This window comes from Drosophila ficusphila, unplaced genomic scaffold (assembly GCF_018152265.1).
Source record: "Drosophila ficusphila isolate 14025-0441.05 unplaced genomic scaffold, ASM1815226v1 contig_286, whole genome shotgun sequence".
NCBI lineage: Eukaryota > Metazoa > Arthropoda > Insecta > Diptera > Drosophilidae > Drosophila > Drosophila ficusphila.
Window position 1 is genome coordinate 314048 of NW_025064189.1, and position 18199 is coordinate 332246.

An 18199-nucleotide genomic window follows, 5' to 3' on the forward strand; every position below is an offset into this window, starting at 1 on the left:
TTTATCGGTTCATCTGTTGATTGCTAATTCCCAAAAAGTTCGTCGCAGAAACTCCGTCGCAAAAATGAAATCAAATCAAATCGAATCGCTACACAAAATAAACAACAACAGAAACTGGCCAAACTCGCTTTAATTAGAATCAATATAATATTATGTAGACAGTATAAAACGAAATTTGGTACTTAGACATGTCAAGTTCTAAATATTAATGTGTGTCGAGTTCCTTGAACTCCCATTTAAATTTATTTATCATCTCGTGGATAATATCAGAGATTTAAGGTGAGATTTAATCTATTTATGAATATTCCATTTGGCCTATACGCTTTCAATGTTTTATATGGTAGCTTTCATTTACCGATTTTGGGATTTATTTCTTTGATATAAAAATATTGTTATAATCATAAGAAGTAACTGGATGGTATTATGTTAAGGAATTTTAAGAACTCCTAGTGCGGTCGCATTGTAAAAGCTGTAAAACTTACAGTTACTTGTTCCTAGCAATAATTTTTGCACGTTTTTTTGTCGTCTTTGTGCTCGTAAAATTTTAAAATTTACATAATGGAACGCTATAATCGCGTCTATAGAGGTAATAGTTTAAAATTATATAAATTAATTTGTTTAAGGTGTAGTAAAATTGGCTTTAATTTAAAGATCCCGGTTCGCCGCTGGCGCCATTAACTCCGCTCAACGCCGAAGCTTTTTCATTTGACGATGTAATGCCTGCCGGAGGAGCCTGTAAAAAGAATTCCGGAAGATCTGGACCTAGTGGAAACCCAAGGGCCTTTCTTTCGATTCCAACACGTCGACCAACGCGTTTTTCAAAGGAATTCATGCGCACGAGATCTGTGTTCTCGCCAAATAGTCAGAGTACCCTCCATGGAGAATCCAGTCTCGAAATAACTCCCAAATTAAAGTCACAATCCAGATCAAGTTCGGAAAATCGAATGCAGCAGGAAACCCGGTTAAGACAGGAGGTAACCAGGTTGAGAAGTGCGACTTTAAAGATGAAAAGTGAAAGATCCAAGGCCAAAAGTGAAGCATCGCGAAAAAGCGAAACCCCCAAAAGCCCCATGCCCAGTATTATCCATCCACGCTATAAGGCCGTCTCCCCGGTGGAGCACCCAACATTGAGTCCCCGAGTTAAGTCCCTGCTGAGTCGTACTGGAAACGAACACCTCACGGAGATGTTCACCCGCGAGGAGATCGACCTCGAGGTGCTCATCCAAATGACCCTGGAGGATTTGGCGGCGCTGGGCGTTCGCGGCGCCCGAGAGATTCGATTGGCCATGAATATCATCCAACTGGCCAAGCAAATCTTTTAATTTATATAACAAGTCTCTTGAAAATGTTTGCTAATTTTTATGTCATGTGAAATTGTAATTTGTATGTGAGGTTTTAATAAATGTTCGATGTAAAAATACAAGGGAGGTTTTAAATTGGCGCATTGCAAATTAATTTTTTTCATAAGTCAAAAATACATTGGGAAATATCTTGACTTTTTTTTAGGTGTAGAGAAAAGCAAATTACAATGGCAAGAACCAGGGTGTGAACCTTTACTAAAAATATACAACTTTAAAATCATGGGATTTTTCCAGTATATTTTTATTATCAAGTAACTTCTTTTAAATCCCCATCCGCGGTCACTCTGAACACGTGTTTGTGCCGAAGAACTGAGTTTAAACAAAATATCCACGTTTTTTAACAGAAAAACAATGGTTAAAGTGAAAGTAGAACGTTCCGAGGATGCTGATGCGTCCGTGCAGATCAGCGGCGATGTCACCATCAAGGAAGAGGAGTCTTACGACGACAAGTTGGTCTTTGTGAACGCCATTGCAAAGCCAATGGCAGGTAAAAAACTGGCTAAGAAGTGCTACAAACTGGTCAAGAAGGCCATGAAGCACAAAACTTATCTGCGCAACGGATTGAAGGATGTGCAGACCCGCCTGCGCAAGGGAGAAACTGGGTGAGTAGTTGATAAACACTAAATGATATTCAGACACTAAGCCTTTCATATAATCCACAGCATTTGCATCTTCGCTGGCGATGTGACACCTGTGGACATCATGTGCCATTTACCCGCCGTCTGCGAGGAGAAGGGCATCCCCTATGCGTACACCCCGAGTCGGGCGGATTTGGGAGCTGCCATGGGCGTTAAGCGCGGTACAGTAGCGCTCTTGATCCGCCAGAACGACGACTACAAGGACCTGTACGATGAGGTCAAGGAGGAGCTCTCTGGGCTGAATATCCCCGTCTAGACCTGTAGCCTTAGTATCTTCTGTTAATTAAGTACCTAGTTAAGTTAAAAGGAGTCCTAATAAATGCCAGAAAATGCCTATTTTTTGGCACCACCAAAAACCCAATTCATGCACTTTTTATACCATCCTATTAAAAAAGAAATAAATGTACTATATTAAAGCCCAAACCAGATTGATTTTAGAAGTTAATGCCAGAAAGGTTAAATCATATACTCCTCATGAAAAAAGAACCTTTTGCTGCCGGCAAAAGAAACCAAAATTGCAAGATTTTTTTTTGCTGTCCCTTTGGGATCTTTTTTGTTTTCTCTTTTTTTTTTGTGTTTTTTTATAAGTATTTTCAGCGTAGCTGTTTTCATATAAATTGTTTTAAATATACAATACAGTTGAAATGGAGGAATTTCGTTAGGCTTCTGGTTTCTGTGTTCTTGTGTTGCTCGATGATGAGGTGTCTGCTATTATTGTTTTTTAGTTAGTTGCTGTATGTATGTGTGGTGTCTAAATTTACATATAATTTAACACTAAATGTGTTCGTGTTGGTATGCAATGTATTTCCTAGAAGATCGTTTAACAAATGACATGAATGGTGGAGGAGGGGATTATTAAAAGTACAATTTCTTGTTTATTAAATGTAATTTTCGTTCTTTTTTGTTTCCGCTTTTTAGTTTGTTATGCGTTACATTGGTTAAATAATTACAGTTATATAAAGTTAATATGTGTATGCTATCCAAGTCGCTAGCCAAAATACTACGATAAAACTCAAAGATCGGTTAAATACTCTTATCGAAAAATTCTTATATTTTTGCTTGCATTTCTCTTTCGTGTTTTACATTTACCAGTCGTCAGATCGGACTAAACAATGAGTTGGGGATAATGGGGATTATGTTTAGGGGTATTAGGGACGAGATGGCTGAAAATTTTGGGCGGGGCGGTCAACAATCGTAATATAATTTACACACGCATCGACAATTTCGGATGGGCAAAGGAACAAATAACTCGTGCACAAATTTAAATATTTATATGCATATTATATATATGTTCGTATGTAGGTAAGTATGTTTAATTCGTACACAAAAATGTTCATATCCCTTATAGCCAGTAAATATATATAATAGGTATATAATCTGAAGTTACATTAATAAGGATAATAATTTATGTATTTGAGTGCGTGACAAATTTTCAGTTTTAATGGTTTGTTGTTAATAGATTTTCTTTTCTTTTTTTTTTTGTTTTGTTTGCTTTAAATAGTCAACTCCTGTACAAAATTGAAATTTATAACTGAGAAATTAAAGATAGGTAGTAAACGAACTGAAAGGCTTACGTAGCACATACGCTACGCACTAAAAATAGAAAAAAATTTACAATACAAACTTTCTTGAATTATCTTACATCTAAAGCTAACTATGCATTTTGCAGTTTATAGTTATTACATAATCATTTCATTTTTTTTGTGGTTTTTATGTTTGTTTGTTTGTTTTTTTTTTTTGTAAAGTTTTTTTTTATGATTTTTTTTCTGTTTTGTATGTTTCAAGAGTCTAATCGATAAGGTTTTCTTGTGTAGGCGATTTATAATTCATTTCATTTTTCTGGGCTGCTCAGAGCAACCCGTCGGATGCTGCGAACCAATGGAGGCGCCTTTGGGGCTTTGGGGGGCGTGGCAGGAGGAGGGTCGCAGGGGGGCGGCGTTGGAGGCCAAGAAGGGGCGTGGACGTCAACAAGTCCCTGCTGCGGCATTTGGGCGAGCTTTAGTAACCACTAAACATTAACTAAATAGGTATGTATGTATATTATTAATTAATTATAATAATTCACACGTTGAACTTAAGGCTACCGTAATTAAATAATTTGCAATTAAAATGAAAGCAAAAAATAAGGATAGGGGCAACTATAATTAAGAAGCAGTTCTTTTTCGTTTTCTCTTCCGTTTTTTCCCATTGTCTGGGGCATTTTTTACGTTTTTTTGTTTTTGTTCAGCTAAGAATTTTGCAATTTTTTTTTTGTTGTTAATTTTCTTTTTTTTTTCTTTTGTTTCGTTTTTTTTTTTGTTTGCTTTTCGTTTTCGTTTTTGTTTTTTGTTTTTAGATTAAGACCCTTTGATGCCACAGCAGGAGATGTGCTGCCGTCACCGCTTCTCACTGAAAGTAGTTGTAGAATCCGGTCGTGGCTTGTCCCAACTCCCGGATAGCCGCAAACGGATCCTTCTCGAGGAGATCGTTGCCGCCGCCTCCCCGCCTGCGCGCCCTTGCCTCCGCCCGCCCCCGATCCGGCCACGCCCGCCGGCGCCTGCGATTGGCCCGGCGAAGGTCCAGATGACCCACCACCACTGCCAACCACCGCCTGAGGTCCCTGGCTCAACACAGCCGCATAGGTGGTTGCCGACGAGCCGGAGGACAGCTGGGGATGATTGGCCGCCTCCGAGTGCGGAACACTGGGCGCCATCGACTGGAACAGGTCCACATCGTGGCCGCCGCCCTTCAGCGTATTGAAATTGTTGTACAGCAGACCGTGCATGTGATCCGACGACTTGACCGAGTGATCCACCACCGAGTTGTTGGCGTGGAACAGTGCCTCAATCAGGTTCGCACCCGTATCCAGTCCATGCATGTTGTTGTAGCCACTGTTTCCACCGCCGCCGATCCCATTTCCGGCCAACGCCTGTCGGCGGTACAGCGGCACCGAGTTGTTGCCATTGCTCAGCATTCCGTTGTGGTTGTTGTTGCTGTTGTTGTGGCCGCCGACTCCTCCTGCGCCGCCGCCGCCGATTCCCATCCCGCCAACTCCGCCGCTGTTGACGCCCACGTTGTTGTGCACGTTCAGATTGTTGAAGGGCTTGTCGTTGAGCAGGGCGTTTCCAGCTGGGAGATTGAAAAGTAAAATCATTAGAATAATACCGAAAAAGTATGGGTGGAACGACCTTATCAAAGTAATTATTATAAAAAGATATTTCAATGGATTTGTCTTAAAAACAATTGTTAAAAAACAATTGTTTACTTTGATCCAGAACGATTTTTGTTGCTAATTATATTTTTGGTTATGCATTATCTAAACTTGTTATGTTGTTATTTCTTTGTTATTTGCCATTTTTATTTTATTTTTTTCTATACCCAAGAAATTCGTTAAAAGGGTTTTTTTTGGGTTTGCTTTTTTTTTGTCGATTATTTCAGTTATAAAACTCTAGACTAAGTTTTATTAGTTAACAACAAATTTAACATTTCCTTCACAATATTTAATTCTAAACGGCATCGTAAAAAGGTTATAACAAAGCACAACAAACAAGCAACGATCGTATCAAACCTTACTTCTCTTACCATTGCCCATAAAGTTGGGATTGCCGACGCCGCCCAAATTGTTGCCACCACCGTTGGGCGGCGCCTGATGCAGGCCAGGACCACCCAGATGGTTGGGATAGAGGGGCCCAGGACCAGGACCTGGACCCGGAGGCTTCGCCTGTTGCTGCTGCTGCTGTTGTTGCTGCTGCTGCTGTTGCTGCATCATGGCAAAGAGGCGACTCTGCTGTTGCTGCTGTTGTTGCTGCTGCTGCTGCTGCTGCTGAAGGTCGGCGCCGTTCAAGCCATTGCTGAGCGGCGGAGGACCACCTGGATTACCCGCACCAGCCACCATGCCCAGAACATCTCGCAGAATGGGTTGGGCAATATCATTGGCTCCGTTCATGATGGAGTTGAAGACGAGATCGATTTGCTGGTTGAAGTTCTCCAGTGGCGGTGAAGCGTCCACCGATTGCTGCGGCGGCTGCTGTGGCTGTTGTCCCTGTGGATACATCATGGGATACTGCGGCCGCTGCACATGCGGATTGTTCAGCATCGGATTGTTCACCATCTGCTGCTGCGGCGGCTTGTGCTGCTGCTGCTGTTGCTGCAGTGTGTTCATCACCTGGCGCAACATGTCCGCAAACTTGTTGGCCCCATCCTGGCCCACGGTTTCGAGCAGCTTGAGGTACCACTTGTACTGCTCCTCCTTGGGGTTGAACGCCATCTCATAGATGCTCACATTCGGCGGCAGCAGCTCATGGGTCAGCGGACCGAATCGCATGGAGCTCGGCGACGGCTGCTTCCCGGCGTACATAAACGGATTCGGTGGCGGCTGCTGTTGCTGCTGCTGCGGCGGTGGCGGTGCTCCCGGATTGTAGCCACTCCCGTTGTGCCGCAGATACGGAGGCGGTGGCGGTCCGTTCTCCATGGGCGACATGGGTCCATTGGGCACACTGCTGCCCCGCTGCATCCCCATCGGCGGTGCCTGCTGCTGCTGTTGCGATGGCGGCGGCGGTGGTCCGGGACCGGGTCCATAGAGCTGGTGGTGCGGCGGTGCCTGGCCGTGGTTGTACAGGGTCTTCTTCGCCAGGTAGCCCAGTTCGCTGGGATTCCTCAGCAGCTGGGCAGCCGCTGAGGCGTTTGGCGGCGGTGGCGGAACACTGCCACCGCGCAACGGAAGCGATGGGTTCGCATTGAGCGGCGGCGGCGGTTGCAGGGGTCCTCCTGGTCCTCCACGACCCGGAGCACTCACCGGCGGTTGCGGTGGCTGCTGCTGCGGCGGCGGCTGCTTGCTGGGTGGGAGCACGCTCCACGGATTCGTTTGCGGCGGCGGACCCCACAGACTGGCGTTCGGATTCTGCGGCGGCTGCTGTTGTCCCGGTCCGGGTCCTTGATTCTGTCCCTGCTGCGGTGGCCGCCAGTGCTGCATGGCCGGGTATTGTCCGTACGGTGGCGGTGGACCACCTACTCCTCCTCCCCCGCCGACGCCACCGCCTCCAACTCCGCCGCCCGGCTGCTGACTGGGTGGCGGTCCTCCGGGTGGCATTCCCCGCAAATGCGGCGCTTGTGGCGGTGGTCCGCGCATTCCCATATGGCCTCCACCCCCGCCTCCTCCGCCGCCGCCGCCGTAGTGTGGCGGTGGTCCTGGACCCGGACCTGGACCTCCTCCGCCGGTTCCCGGTCCAGGACCATTGCCAGACTTCCCGCCGACGGCAGCTGCAGCGGCCATCATGGCCGCCATGTGGGTGGAGTACATGTGGGTGAGCTGCTGATTGGCCATGGCAGCGGCCATTTGGTTCATCTGGTGGGCGGTGGCCGCCGGTCCAGGACCCAGCATCCCGGCGGCGTTGGCGAAGTGAGCCGGCGGACCCGGTGGCCCGTGGCCGCCATGTCCGTGCTGCGGTCCATTCAGGTAGAGGGCAGCCTGCTCCCGCAGATACGCCTCCGGTTGCAGGGATCGAGGAACGAACTCCGGCGCCAGGGGATTCAGCACATAGCCGCGTTTCAGCTCCACGCCGTCCAGTTGCGAACGCAGATTCGACCACGTCAGCCCGAACAGAGACTTGTGCTCGTCGCAGATCTCGATGAAGCGCTCCCACACTTTCCGACAGCGACCGATGGAGCAGAGAGCCACTGGATCGCCCACCACTGCCACCAGAGATTGGGCACGAGTTATGGCGGTGTTCAGAAGTTTGGAGTTGCTCAGGAACCCATAATCCGTGTCGGCATCGCCAATGCTGGCCGACGAGGCTGCTCCGGGTCCACTTCCTTGCGGCATGCAGGTGCGTCGAGTTCGAACCGTCGAGAGGAACACCGCTCGGAACTGTTTGCCCTGCACGTTGAGCACTCGCTCCACGGAGATGCCGCCCATGCGGCGCTTCCTCAGCTCCGAGCGAATGCGGAACACCTGATCCGCGTAGGGAGTCATGATCCCGATGCTGGTGTCGTTCAATTTACCCCAAGCACTGGGCCAGCGCTTTCGCAGCTCGGAAACCCGCTCCACCACCTCATAAACCTCGGCATTGTTGTAGAAAGCAGTTGAGTTCTTATCCTGGACGTCTTCTCCTCGGGTCGTAAAGAAGGTCAGCGGGTAGAAGCGCTCGTGCCTCGGCTGCTTTCCGGAGGCCACCAGCTTTTGTTCGTAGAACAGCTCCGAGGTGAAACGGATGATGGCCTCGTGTGCGCGATAGTTTTCGCATAGCAGGATCTTGCAGGGGAAATTCGAGGGATAGTGATCGTAGAGTCGCTCCAGCAGCGAGATGTGCAGCTTGCGCTCCTTGGCAAAGGCGGAGAACAGTTCCGGGCTCATCTGCATGTGATCTCCGGCCAGAACGATCCGCGTGGAGTCATTGGCCAGGGCCAGCGGCATAATGGCCTCGCATTCCATGGCCTGGGCCGCCTCGTCCAGGAAGATGTGCGTGAACAGACCCTTGGGCAGGCCCAGAGTGGCCAACTCCATGCTGATGCTCAACGTGACCACGACGATCCTGTGCCGCATGATGTCCTCCACGCTGGGCCGCCGGAAGTTGCCCACGGCATCGATGATGCAGTACTTCTGCACCACACTGTTCACGGTGGCCGACCATCGCTTGTGGTAGTAGACCCTCAGCGGCGTGGCCTCCTCCAGGCCCTCCTCGATCCAAGGGTGCAGGTACTCCTTGATGTACAGATCGGCTGCCGAATTCGAGTGCGTGCAGATCAGGATCTTGGCCTCCGGCTGCGACAGCAGCTGCTTGATGGCCTGGGCGAGCGTGTAGGTCTTTCCCGTTCCAAAGGGTCCGATCAGCAGGATCGGTGGCAACTTGATGCTCAGCGCCGTGGTGATGGCATTCACGGCCTCCCGCTGCTTGGCATTCAACTTGGGTTCGCAGCTATCGGCCCACTGCTTCTTCGGGGTCCATGGTATACTGGGCTCCAGTTCGGTGGCCGGGAAGATGAGCCGGAAATCGGTGATCTTGTCCACCGCGTTGTGCCACTCGCAGTAGGGCATTCGATTCAGCTGGAACTGGATGTCCACCTCCAGCTCGGTGTCCTCCTGCAGACCCATTGCCTCCACACATTTGGCCGATAGTTTCAAGTAGATCACATTCTTGCCTTTGTCCTCGATGAGAGCCTCGTAAACCGGGCGATTATTCTGATCCGCCTTCGCGTCCGGATCCTCCGGCTTTGAGATATACACGCTGCTGCAGTTCGAGAGGATCAAGCGACCCGGCGAAGTGTCCTCCGAGATGTCCTTGCCCAAGCGCATGAGAGCGAACAGTTCGCCCGCCAGCGAATACTTGGCCGTGCTGGTCGCCATTCCCGCTGGCGTGAGGATATAATTGGAGGCCACCGTGAGTCGGGTCCGGACATTATATCTGGCTATCTGCTCGTAGCGGGCAATCTCCTCCACGGACAGCAGTTCGTGGATGCGGGAGCGGTAGTTGTTCTGCGTCAGTCGCTTCTCCACAATCGTCGATTGGGTCAACGTGAAGGTGGCCGCCCTGGGACACGGATATCGCTCCAACAGCTCCCGCTCGTGCTCCAGATCGCTGAGATACGCCTCCGTCTTCAGATGGGTGCCGATCGTGGTCTCGAAACGGGTCAGCTGCGTATTGGCCACGTCCCATCGCGTTGCGGAACTGTTGATGATATCCCGCTTGATCTCCTCGATCTTCTCCGCATCGTTCACGGGCAGCACATCCACACAAAGATGCCGAACGAGCAGCGGCTCCTGGCCCACATCGAAGCAGATGGCCTGCCGGAAGGTTCCATAAATCTCCGTGTGAAACTCAACGGTGATTTCGTGGGTTATGTTGGCGTTCTCCTCGCTGGAAGCTTCCGTTTGAGTTGATCCAATGGCAACCCACTCCTGATCCGATTTTAGCTCCATGCTGGACTCCGTGGGCTTGCACAACTTGATGGACTTCAGGGCAAAGTGATTCCGATGGGCGTCCTGCAGGAGGGCCACTGCTTTCAGTGGCTTTTTCGTCTCCAGCTGGAAGAGCCACTCCCGCTTGGAGGTCTTCGAACTGATGCTGGTGACCAGCTGCTGCTCGCACCGGGCCTCCATGTCCGCCACCCGTTCGCACATCACACGCTCCGGCGCCGTCGCCTGGATCCATCGCTCCAGCACCTGCTCCGTGTACGACTTGCCGTAGAGCTCCTTTTCGCAGGCCTTCTGCATCCGCATGCGACGGTACTCGAAGCGCTCCTTCCACTCGTTCAACTCGTCCTGCCCGTGGGCCTCCACGCACTGGGCGCCGTAGTGGCAGGTGTGCGCATCGCTGAACGTCTCGCACAGGGAATAGGTGTCCAGGGTGTAGCCACGAGGCGGTGGCCGCCACTTCCAGTCACGGCCTAATCGAAAAAAGAACAAGTTGTTTATTTGAAGTGACTGAAAGTTCATGTTTTAAGTGATTTTTTGAAATGTAGTACACAGAAATTCTAACTAAGATCTAGAATCATTTAAGTTTATAGTTTTAAAAAGCTTTTCTTCAAGTTTTTGTTTGTTGGAAATGATTTATTTATACTTCTGATAGTATAAATATAAAAAGATCGTAATTTCTGGTTTACTGTTTACAAAACCTATTGTTAAACTGAGGCTATATGATTAATTATATTATATGAACAGCAGTTAAATCTTTTCAAATTTTAAATCTCATAAAACTGCAAAAAGCGAAACCTTCAAAGTTGCAATAAGAATTTCTAAATATAGAACATCATAATTCTGTCTGTAACCAGAAAGTTCCGATTTGCACATGTTTTTCTTTAAAAAAAAGTATTTCTTTATCTTTCAAAATGACTTATCTCACTTTATACTTCATTATAAAAAATATTACAAATAAGAATAATATTAATTTGTCACAAACCCAACTCCAATTAATTAACCAGTAATAAAGTTATCTCAAACTTATTTAAAATGAAGTTTGATGAAATTGAAAATTGTTGTAAATTTTTCCCTAAAGATATCTTTAGTTTTAAATTTCAGAAATGTTCCCGCTTTTTAGTTTCAATACTCACCCTCGTCGCTCATTATGACCTTCTGGTGGGCCTCGGTCTGGCAGTGCTGACGCAGCTCGTTCCTCGTCTGGAAGGTGATGGTGCAGTAGCTGCAGGTGGTCGACGGCGCCGCCTGATCGCCCTGATCCGAGCCCGAACCGTCACCGGATCCCGTCTGGTGTTTGCCGGCCGTTAGCTTGATGGCCGCCAGCAGGTCGGTGGTCTTGTGGAGACTCGTGCTCGAGCTGGACATGGTGCTGCTGCTCCCAGTGGAGGAGCTACTGCTGCTGCTCGCATAGCTGCCGATTCCGTTGCCGTTCTGGTGCTGCTGTTGTTGCTGCTGCTGCTGCTGCTCCCGCTTCTTCAGCCCCTTGTTGCTGAGCAGCTTGCTGTACTTGTCCAGCGGCAGGTTGTTGGTGGCCCAGTGATCCAGCTTGGTGTCCAGTATGGCCATCTCGTCCTCGAGACGGGCGTGCGGTATCTTCTGGGCCTGCGCCTTGTGCTGACCGTTCATGATCATCTGGATGATGGACTTGTAGCGCTCGAGGGTCTTGGATATGTCCGAGTAAATCTGCTGGCCGCTCAGCTCGTTGATCCACTTGCTCAGGAAGATCTCAGCATCCTAAACGAAAGTAAATGTTAGTAATAAGCTTTAGAATAGTTATTATTTTTTACTACAAATTAGCATCCACTTTTAGAAATATTATTTGAACTACAATTTTAAAAGACACGTGGATATTATTTCTGCTTAAACCTTAAACGGCATGCAAATTTAATTTGTTTAAATAAACTTAAAATTTAAATAAATTTAAACAAATTTTGCCATAATATTTTGTTTAACCTGTATTTTTATGTTTATACAGCCGTAATGCAATAAAACTTTTTCGAGTAACGAGAGGAATTCCCGTATCTTACTTACCCCGTACTTGTGCATCTTGAACAGAGCGTGGACGAGCCATCGGCGAGCTCGGGAAACGCTGGCCAGGCACTCGGTTTGTTCGGAAAGCAGAGTGAGCACCTTGTAGGCATCCGCCAGGCAGCCCTCGAACTTTCCCAACTCCAAAAGGCACTCGCAGCGGCCGAGAAGGCAGGCGATCTGCTGGTCCTTCTGCGCCCTCGATCCCCCGCCCTGGACACCGGATCCCTGTCCGGGATTGGAGGCAATCAGTTGGTCGTAGAGCGCCACGGCTCGGGCCCAACTCCGCCGACGGACCATGTCGTGGGCCTGCATCTCCTTCTCGGCGGCCATTGTTTAACGTCTGGTTTTTTTGGGCTTCTCCGGGTGGTCACTCATGCATGTGTGGCTCCTTCAGGTCCTTGTCTTGATCGCTCGTTTAGTTCCTAGGGTGATTCTGTCCGGGAAGAGTAAAGCTATCAATAATGTTTACATTTTTCGAATTCATACTTACATAATCTAACAATTTTGGGTGGTTAAATATAAAGAAATCGATTATCGTTTTTACATTAATGGTTTAGATACTTTGCGGGCATTATGTTTACTGTAATAAAAGAGGTTTAAGTTAAATTATATATTTACTTTCACTGTGGTTTCGTCGAGATTTAAAAAGTAGCGTTATGTATTTAAGTTTATTAATTTGTTTATTTTTTTAAATTTCACTGTTTTTGATTGTTGTTGAAAGTAAAAAGTTATTGCCATTGACATTTAATTTGTTGTTAACATTTTGCTCTTTTTTTTACGATTTCACAACCATTGTAATTTCACGATATCCTTTAATTAGTTTTCCATATACACTTCACTTTTTCAAAGTCCAATTATTTTATTTTTTTGGGCGAATATTTTAATTTAAAAATATATTATAATTCCTTGAAAATCCGTTTCTACTAAAGGAAAAATTTTTTAAAAGACTTTTTTGATTTGTTTGTAAATATGAATTTTTTTGAAATTCTTATAAAATGTATTTTTATAGTTTAATTAAAGGCAACACTTTTATTAGCCTGCTGCTAATTAAAATCTTTAATGTAGTCGTGTTTATAACTAGTTTGTTTGGTTGTTCAACTTCACTTCGGGGGACTAACGTGACCTTAACTAATAAATAGGAGATAAAACTCCAATTGATTAAACGCAATTCCAATTGTCTGCCAAATCCGAGTTGTTTGGACCGAAACAGAAATTGTTTATATCTGGCCAATAGCTTCTGTTCGGGTCTTATCGGATCCCAAACAATTGTGTGTACTTATAGTATATACAGACGGATTTATAGAGCCGCCTATAATCGGGCGTGTATGATAAACAATCCAAAGTGCTCCTTCTGCTGTCTTTATTTTTCGATTTACACAATTTTCATTCTAATTCGGTTACGCAAAATTTCATAAGAGCAATTTTCACTCTCGCACCGGCACAAAAGGGGGCGGAAAAATCAGAGGGGGGATTGTTGCGGGGAAGTGGGAGAACATTTGCAGAGAACGAGAAAATTTGCAAGCATAATTAAAAGTAATTTTTGAGTTGTTGCTTTTTCTTATTATCTTTTTTTTATTTCGAGGTGCTTGCTCTCTTTTTCTGCTATTTTTTTTTGTTGCGTGTATATGTGTGCGTTTTGTTGTTGTGCGGTTTTTATTTATATGCGGCGATAAATGGGTATTATTTACAAAAAATGGCGAACAAAGGTTGTTAGCAATTGCAAAACAATTTAATTTAAACGAACTATTATTTAATGTTGAGTTTTCTTTGCTTTTTTATATACATGAGCAGATTTTCTTGGACTGGCGTTCCTTTCCAACTGGTTGCAGGCGCAATAAGAGCATGTTCCCTCATTTTTTTTTTTTTTTTTTCCATAGTTTATACAACGGGACAACAATTGAACGTATTTTAATGTTATTTAGCACGATTCGCGAGAATTAAGGAGGATTTATTTTACCATTTTTCTTTTTACGTGCTGAAAACAGCAGACAATCGACAGTGTTGGTTAACGACGGAAGCACTCGCTGACGAGTATCGCATGTGGCAATTAATAGTGGCATAAATTTGCATTATATGTGTTTAACCGAAATTTTGATTATAATTTGTTAAAGAAATGAAGTGTTATGAATTGCTTATCATATTTTATTGTAATTAGTCCAGTAAACGGCTTAAAACAATTTACGAGTATCGGCTGCCGGCGCTTTTCAACACAGTTCACACTGCACGATGATTTTGCCATATAAAAACGGCAACTTATATACGCACAATACATGCAAATGGCTCCGTTGCACTTTTATCTGATTAGTCAGTTATTTATACGGCTCCGCTAATCGTTTTGCATGCTCAGCAAGCGACCGCAATGCACTTTTCCAGTGCGAATAATGCACGTCTGTCAGCCAGCTGCAACTTTGCTTGCCAATTTTGAAGCCAATTTCGGGTTTTATCTGACTTCCACATTCTTCAATTACCTTTGCACTTATTCATATTGTTTATACACTACAGGCTAATTATATTTTACATGGTTAAGCACAAAACTATGAGAGAAAATGCACATCACATCACGTCGAAAAATGTTAAAAATAAGTTATGTATGTATGTGAGGGAAAATTCGCGAAAAGCGATAGTGCTGGATAGCGTCGTATAAAAGTGCTGCCCATTAGTAGGCAAATACTAAAAAAAGTCCGATAACATTGGGTCTGAAAAAAATCAAATTTAAAATGTGGAAACATTTTAGGTTTTGAGTAGAAACTGAAACCAATTGGAAGTCAAAAGAGAGTTTAAGACAGTAATAAGTGATGCCACAGAAATTACTGAGACATATGACTTAAAATTTTAAATTATCCTAAACTTCGTTTGTTAATTTTGGCTGGGCAGTACTTCTTATTCATATTTAAAGATTTGTATTTCTGCCAACCGATTAACAACCAAAACTGCAAACCAACTTTATTATAATTTTTACCGACCTTTTCATATACATTGTTGAAAATAATCTTTTCTCCAGTAAATGCAACTACGGATTAAATAAATCTGGATTGAATTAAAAAGCCATAAGATTAAGTTTGAATACACTGTAAAGTTGTTTATTCGAAACATTTCAATTGATTTTATTACGATGCAAGCAGGCTGTCTCAATGATCTCTTTTGTGGGGCGGTACGTAGACCTGCTGACGATCTCCGCGGTAACGTGAGTGCTGCTGATGTTGCTGTGGTTGGTGTTGCTGTGGTTGATGTTGCTGCTGTTGGTATTGCTGCTGTTGGAGTTGCTGCTGCTGCTGCTGGGGGGCGTTGCTCAGCGGTCTGTTCTGGGCATCTGTAATGGGCAGGATGTCCACCTTGAGCACCTCCTCATGGTTTCCATAGCCCATAAAGTAGACCACGCAAGTTTTCTCCGATACTCCGGTGATTTCAGCCTCATAATACTAAAATTTTAAAATAATGCAATTAACAACTTGAATTTAATTAACTGCTTACTTATATTATCACCCACTGTTTTTAAATTATTTTAAAGTCGGATAAGTTAGTGCATTAAGTGTATTACTTCAAGTGACCTAAACTCACCCTTCCATCGTCCCAGTACTTGGCCATGCACAAGTCTCCCTTCTGCCACATCCAAGCATCGCCCGGCGTCATTCCGAACTGCTCCCTTGGCGCTGCCTGTGGCGCAGCCACTGAAGCGGGTTGAGCATGCGGATTTCCATGAGTGGCGGCGGAAACGGGAGCGAAGGACTTCGGTGGCAATTCCTGCTGCTGCTGCTGCTGCAGCTGTTGGTTGGGCATCGTGACGCCTTGACTCTTTAGAAGACTCATGGCAAAATCGTTGGCCTCCTTGCTCTGGAAACCCATTATCTTGCTGGGATCGTAGGTATAGCCATTCGCCAATTGACTGTAGTTTGCGTGCGAATTATGACGGGAATTGTGATGATGCTGTTGATGGTGCTGATTCTGATTCTGATTTTGATTCTGATTCTGATGTTTCTGAGCCTTTTCCGGCTTCTGCGAAGGCAACTGTGCTGTCTGCTGCTGCTGAGTTTCGGTTACTGTTCCCGTTCCTGTTGCCGTCTGGCGATTAGCATGTCCTTGACCTTGACCCTTGCGTCGATTCTCTCGCTTGGGAGCACTGCTCACCTTCAGATTGGCCGTTTCCTCGGTTACCTTGCTCAAACGGGCATTGAAATCGTCGCCTGCATTGCTTGTTGCTTTGGCAGTGGCACTTGCTGAATTTGATCCAGCGTTGACTGCCTGCTGTTTGCGCCTGCTGCCATTGGCGTTGCCGTTCTCGCCTTTGTTTGAGCCCCCGCGATTGCTGCCTCGATCGCTGCCGCGTCGATTGCCAGTGTGCTCCTTTCCATTGGTGGTTTCTTGCTCGTTTTTCACCTCCGAATTCGTCTTGGCCGGTGGATTGTCCGCGCCATTGCGACTGGAGGCTTTTACGGCCGAGGATTCCGGTTTGTTTCGTCCACCTCCACGCTCGTTGAAGCCTCCTCCTCGCTCCCTGGGTGGCCTTTCCTCCCTCGGTGGTCTTTCCTCCCTTGGAGGTCTCTCCTCTCTCGGTGGCCTTTCCTCCCTCGGTGGCCTTTCCTCTCTGTGGGCTCTCTCCTCCCTCGGCGGCCTCTCGTCCCGGCCACCGCCTCGATTACGTCCACCACCTCTTGAGGAACCCGAATGTCCACCGCGATGCGCGGCAAAGCTGCTTGACACATTGTTCTCGAACCTGGAACGATCCGCAAACTTTCCTCCGCCGCCCGAAGCGGCAGATCTGCTGTCGGCCTCGCTGAACCTCGCGTTCCCGAATTGTTTGAAGGGATTAAAATGGTTGGCAGTGGGTGGGGCAGTGGGAGCGGCGACATATGTCTCTGCGGTGCTGGCAGCCGGTGTCTCAGTGGCGGGCAGCTTGGTGGTGAGGAAATCAAAGAGAGTAGCATTGGCAGCTGGCTTGGCCGCCTCAGCTTCGTCCTTGGCACTGGCCCCTCGTTTTCCCTCTCTTGGCGGGCGATCTCCACGACCCGGACGTCCCATTGGTTCGATGGGACCCACGCCTCCGGCTTCCTTGCGTCTCTTAAGGTTAAACAGAGCACGCTCCAGGTTGTTGCGGGTGGCGTGCAAGGCACTGTGGGCCTCCTCCTCGCTAAATCCCTTGTCCAGGATCTTCTTGATGTTGTGATCAACGATGTTTTGGCCACCACCGCCAAATACCTTCTTGCCGCCCGCTTTCGTGGCCTCGGCAATGGCCTCGGTGCGCATGGCGTTGAACTCTTCGTTCTCCTTCGCCGGCTTATCCTTGTCGCCCTTGTCGACCAAGCTCTTAAAGTTCTTGTCACTCTCGGCGTTGGTATCGATTTTCCGACTGCCAAATGGCAACCAAGGTGGCGGCGCTGAGGTGCCGCTCAAGGGCCTTCCACTGCGGGCATATCGCAACATGGTCCTGGCCAGATCCCACTTCTCGTAGAGGGCGTCTACACGGCCACCAAGCAGCTGAATTTCACTGGATTTCAGCAGTATGAATCCCTGCATCAGCTGGAGTTTATCCGCCTTAAAATAGATCTTCGTACCGGGAGCCACATTGAGATTCAGCTGGGGCACGGGTTCGAGTTCGAGGGCTTTTATGGAATTCTGGCCATCGCTCAGATCGAGCTGCAGTAGGCGTGGCGCTGCCTTCGATTCCTCATTCGCCTTGGGAGCGGCTATGTTTCGCACTCTCTGCACCTGCAAAACCATTTTTCCCGGCAAAGTGGCGTCTTCGCGTTTCACGGGCAGTGCTCCACCCCCAATGTCACGCATATCCCTCTGAAACCATGAGTAATAGGCTATTATAAATAATTGATCATCGTTGAAAGCAGCCGGTTCGCCTACAACTTACGTTTAGAGCTGCATCCACAATTTTGCGGGGATCCTCGCTGCTAACGGCTGTCGTTAGGATTTTAAGGCCCTCCTCCGTCAGGTGCCTGCATCAATCATTAGTCCCCACAACTCCCTAGTATTTTATGTTTTACTTACCATCCGACTTCTTGTAGTTTCTTCGCTAATTCCATTTTTTCATGAATACGTCTTTTTTGCAACCTGATTTCTGCTAAACTAGTGATGGCAAAAGTATTAGATGTGTACTCGTTAGTGATGGGTGCATGGCAGCAATTGGAAACATCGTGAAAAACTAAACGATAGTTTTTTATTCCTTATGCATAAATTTATATTGGGAAACCCTTACAATTTTAAGATAAATTAATATTGAAGCTACCATAAATGGTTTCCTTTTTTCGGTGGGCTAAAGTTGCAATTTAAGG

General features: G+C 46.7%; 4 protein-coding genes across 5 annotated transcripts; 2 read left to right on the plus strand and 2 right to left on the minus strand.

The window, feature by feature from the left end:
• Nucleotides 1-451: 451 nt before the first annotated feature.
• LOC108087411 lies at nucleotides 452-1418 on the plus strand. The gene is made up of 2 exons (XM_017184750.2): nucleotides 452-586; nucleotides 652-1418. Exons 1-2 carry the CDS (start codon nucleotides 559-561, stop codon nucleotides 1320-1322), a joined length of 699 nt encoding a protein of 232 aa, XP_017040239.1. The 5' UTR covers nucleotides 452-558; the 3' UTR covers nucleotides 1323-1418.
• Nucleotides 1419-1623: 205 nt separating this feature from the next.
• LOC108087491 (H/ACA ribonucleoprotein complex subunit 2-like protein) lies at nucleotides 1624-2360 on the plus strand. The gene is made up of 2 exons (XM_017184881.2): nucleotides 1624-1963; nucleotides 2024-2360. The coding sequence occupies exons 1-2, from the start codon at nucleotides 1713-1715 to the stop codon at nucleotides 2253-2255; spliced, it is 483 nt and encodes a 160-aa protein (XP_017040370.1). The 5' UTR covers nucleotides 1624-1712; the 3' UTR covers nucleotides 2256-2360.
• Nucleotides 2361-3027: 667 nt separating this feature from the next.
• LOC108087490 (probable helicase with zinc finger domain) lies at nucleotides 3028-14535 on the minus strand. 2 transcript variants are annotated; one of them, XM_017184879.2, is made up of 6 exons: nucleotides 14390-14535; nucleotides 12412-12501; nucleotides 11922-12354; nucleotides 11024-11624; nucleotides 5561-10360; nucleotides 3028-5107 (listed from the first exon to the last, which is right to left on the minus strand). In XM_017184879.2, exons 3-6 carry the CDS (start codon nucleotides 12249-12251, stop codon nucleotides 4227-4229), a joined length of 6612 nt encoding a protein of 2203 aa, XP_017040368.2. In that variant the 5' UTR covers nucleotides 12252-12354; nucleotides 12412-12501; nucleotides 14390-14535; the 3' UTR covers nucleotides 3028-4226. The 2 variants fall into 2 exon arrangements, with proteins under 2 accessions (XP_017040368.2, XP_017040369.2); XM_017184880.2 differs by lacking the exon at nucleotides 14390-14535 and adding an exon at nucleotides 13879-14324.
• Nucleotides 14536-14974: 439 nt separating this feature from the next.
• LOC108087563 (tudor domain-containing protein 3) lies at nucleotides 14975-18020 on the minus strand. The gene is made up of 4 exons (XM_017184990.1): nucleotides 17916-18020; nucleotides 17779-17863; nucleotides 15480-17705; nucleotides 14975-15340 (listed from the first exon to the last, which is right to left on the minus strand). The coding sequence occupies exons 1-4, from the start codon at nucleotides 17948-17950 to the stop codon at nucleotides 15050-15052; spliced, it is 2637 nt and encodes an 878-aa protein (XP_017040479.1). The 5' UTR covers nucleotides 17951-18020; the 3' UTR covers nucleotides 14975-15049.
• Between the last annotated feature and the right edge of the window lie 179 nt (nucleotides 18021-18199).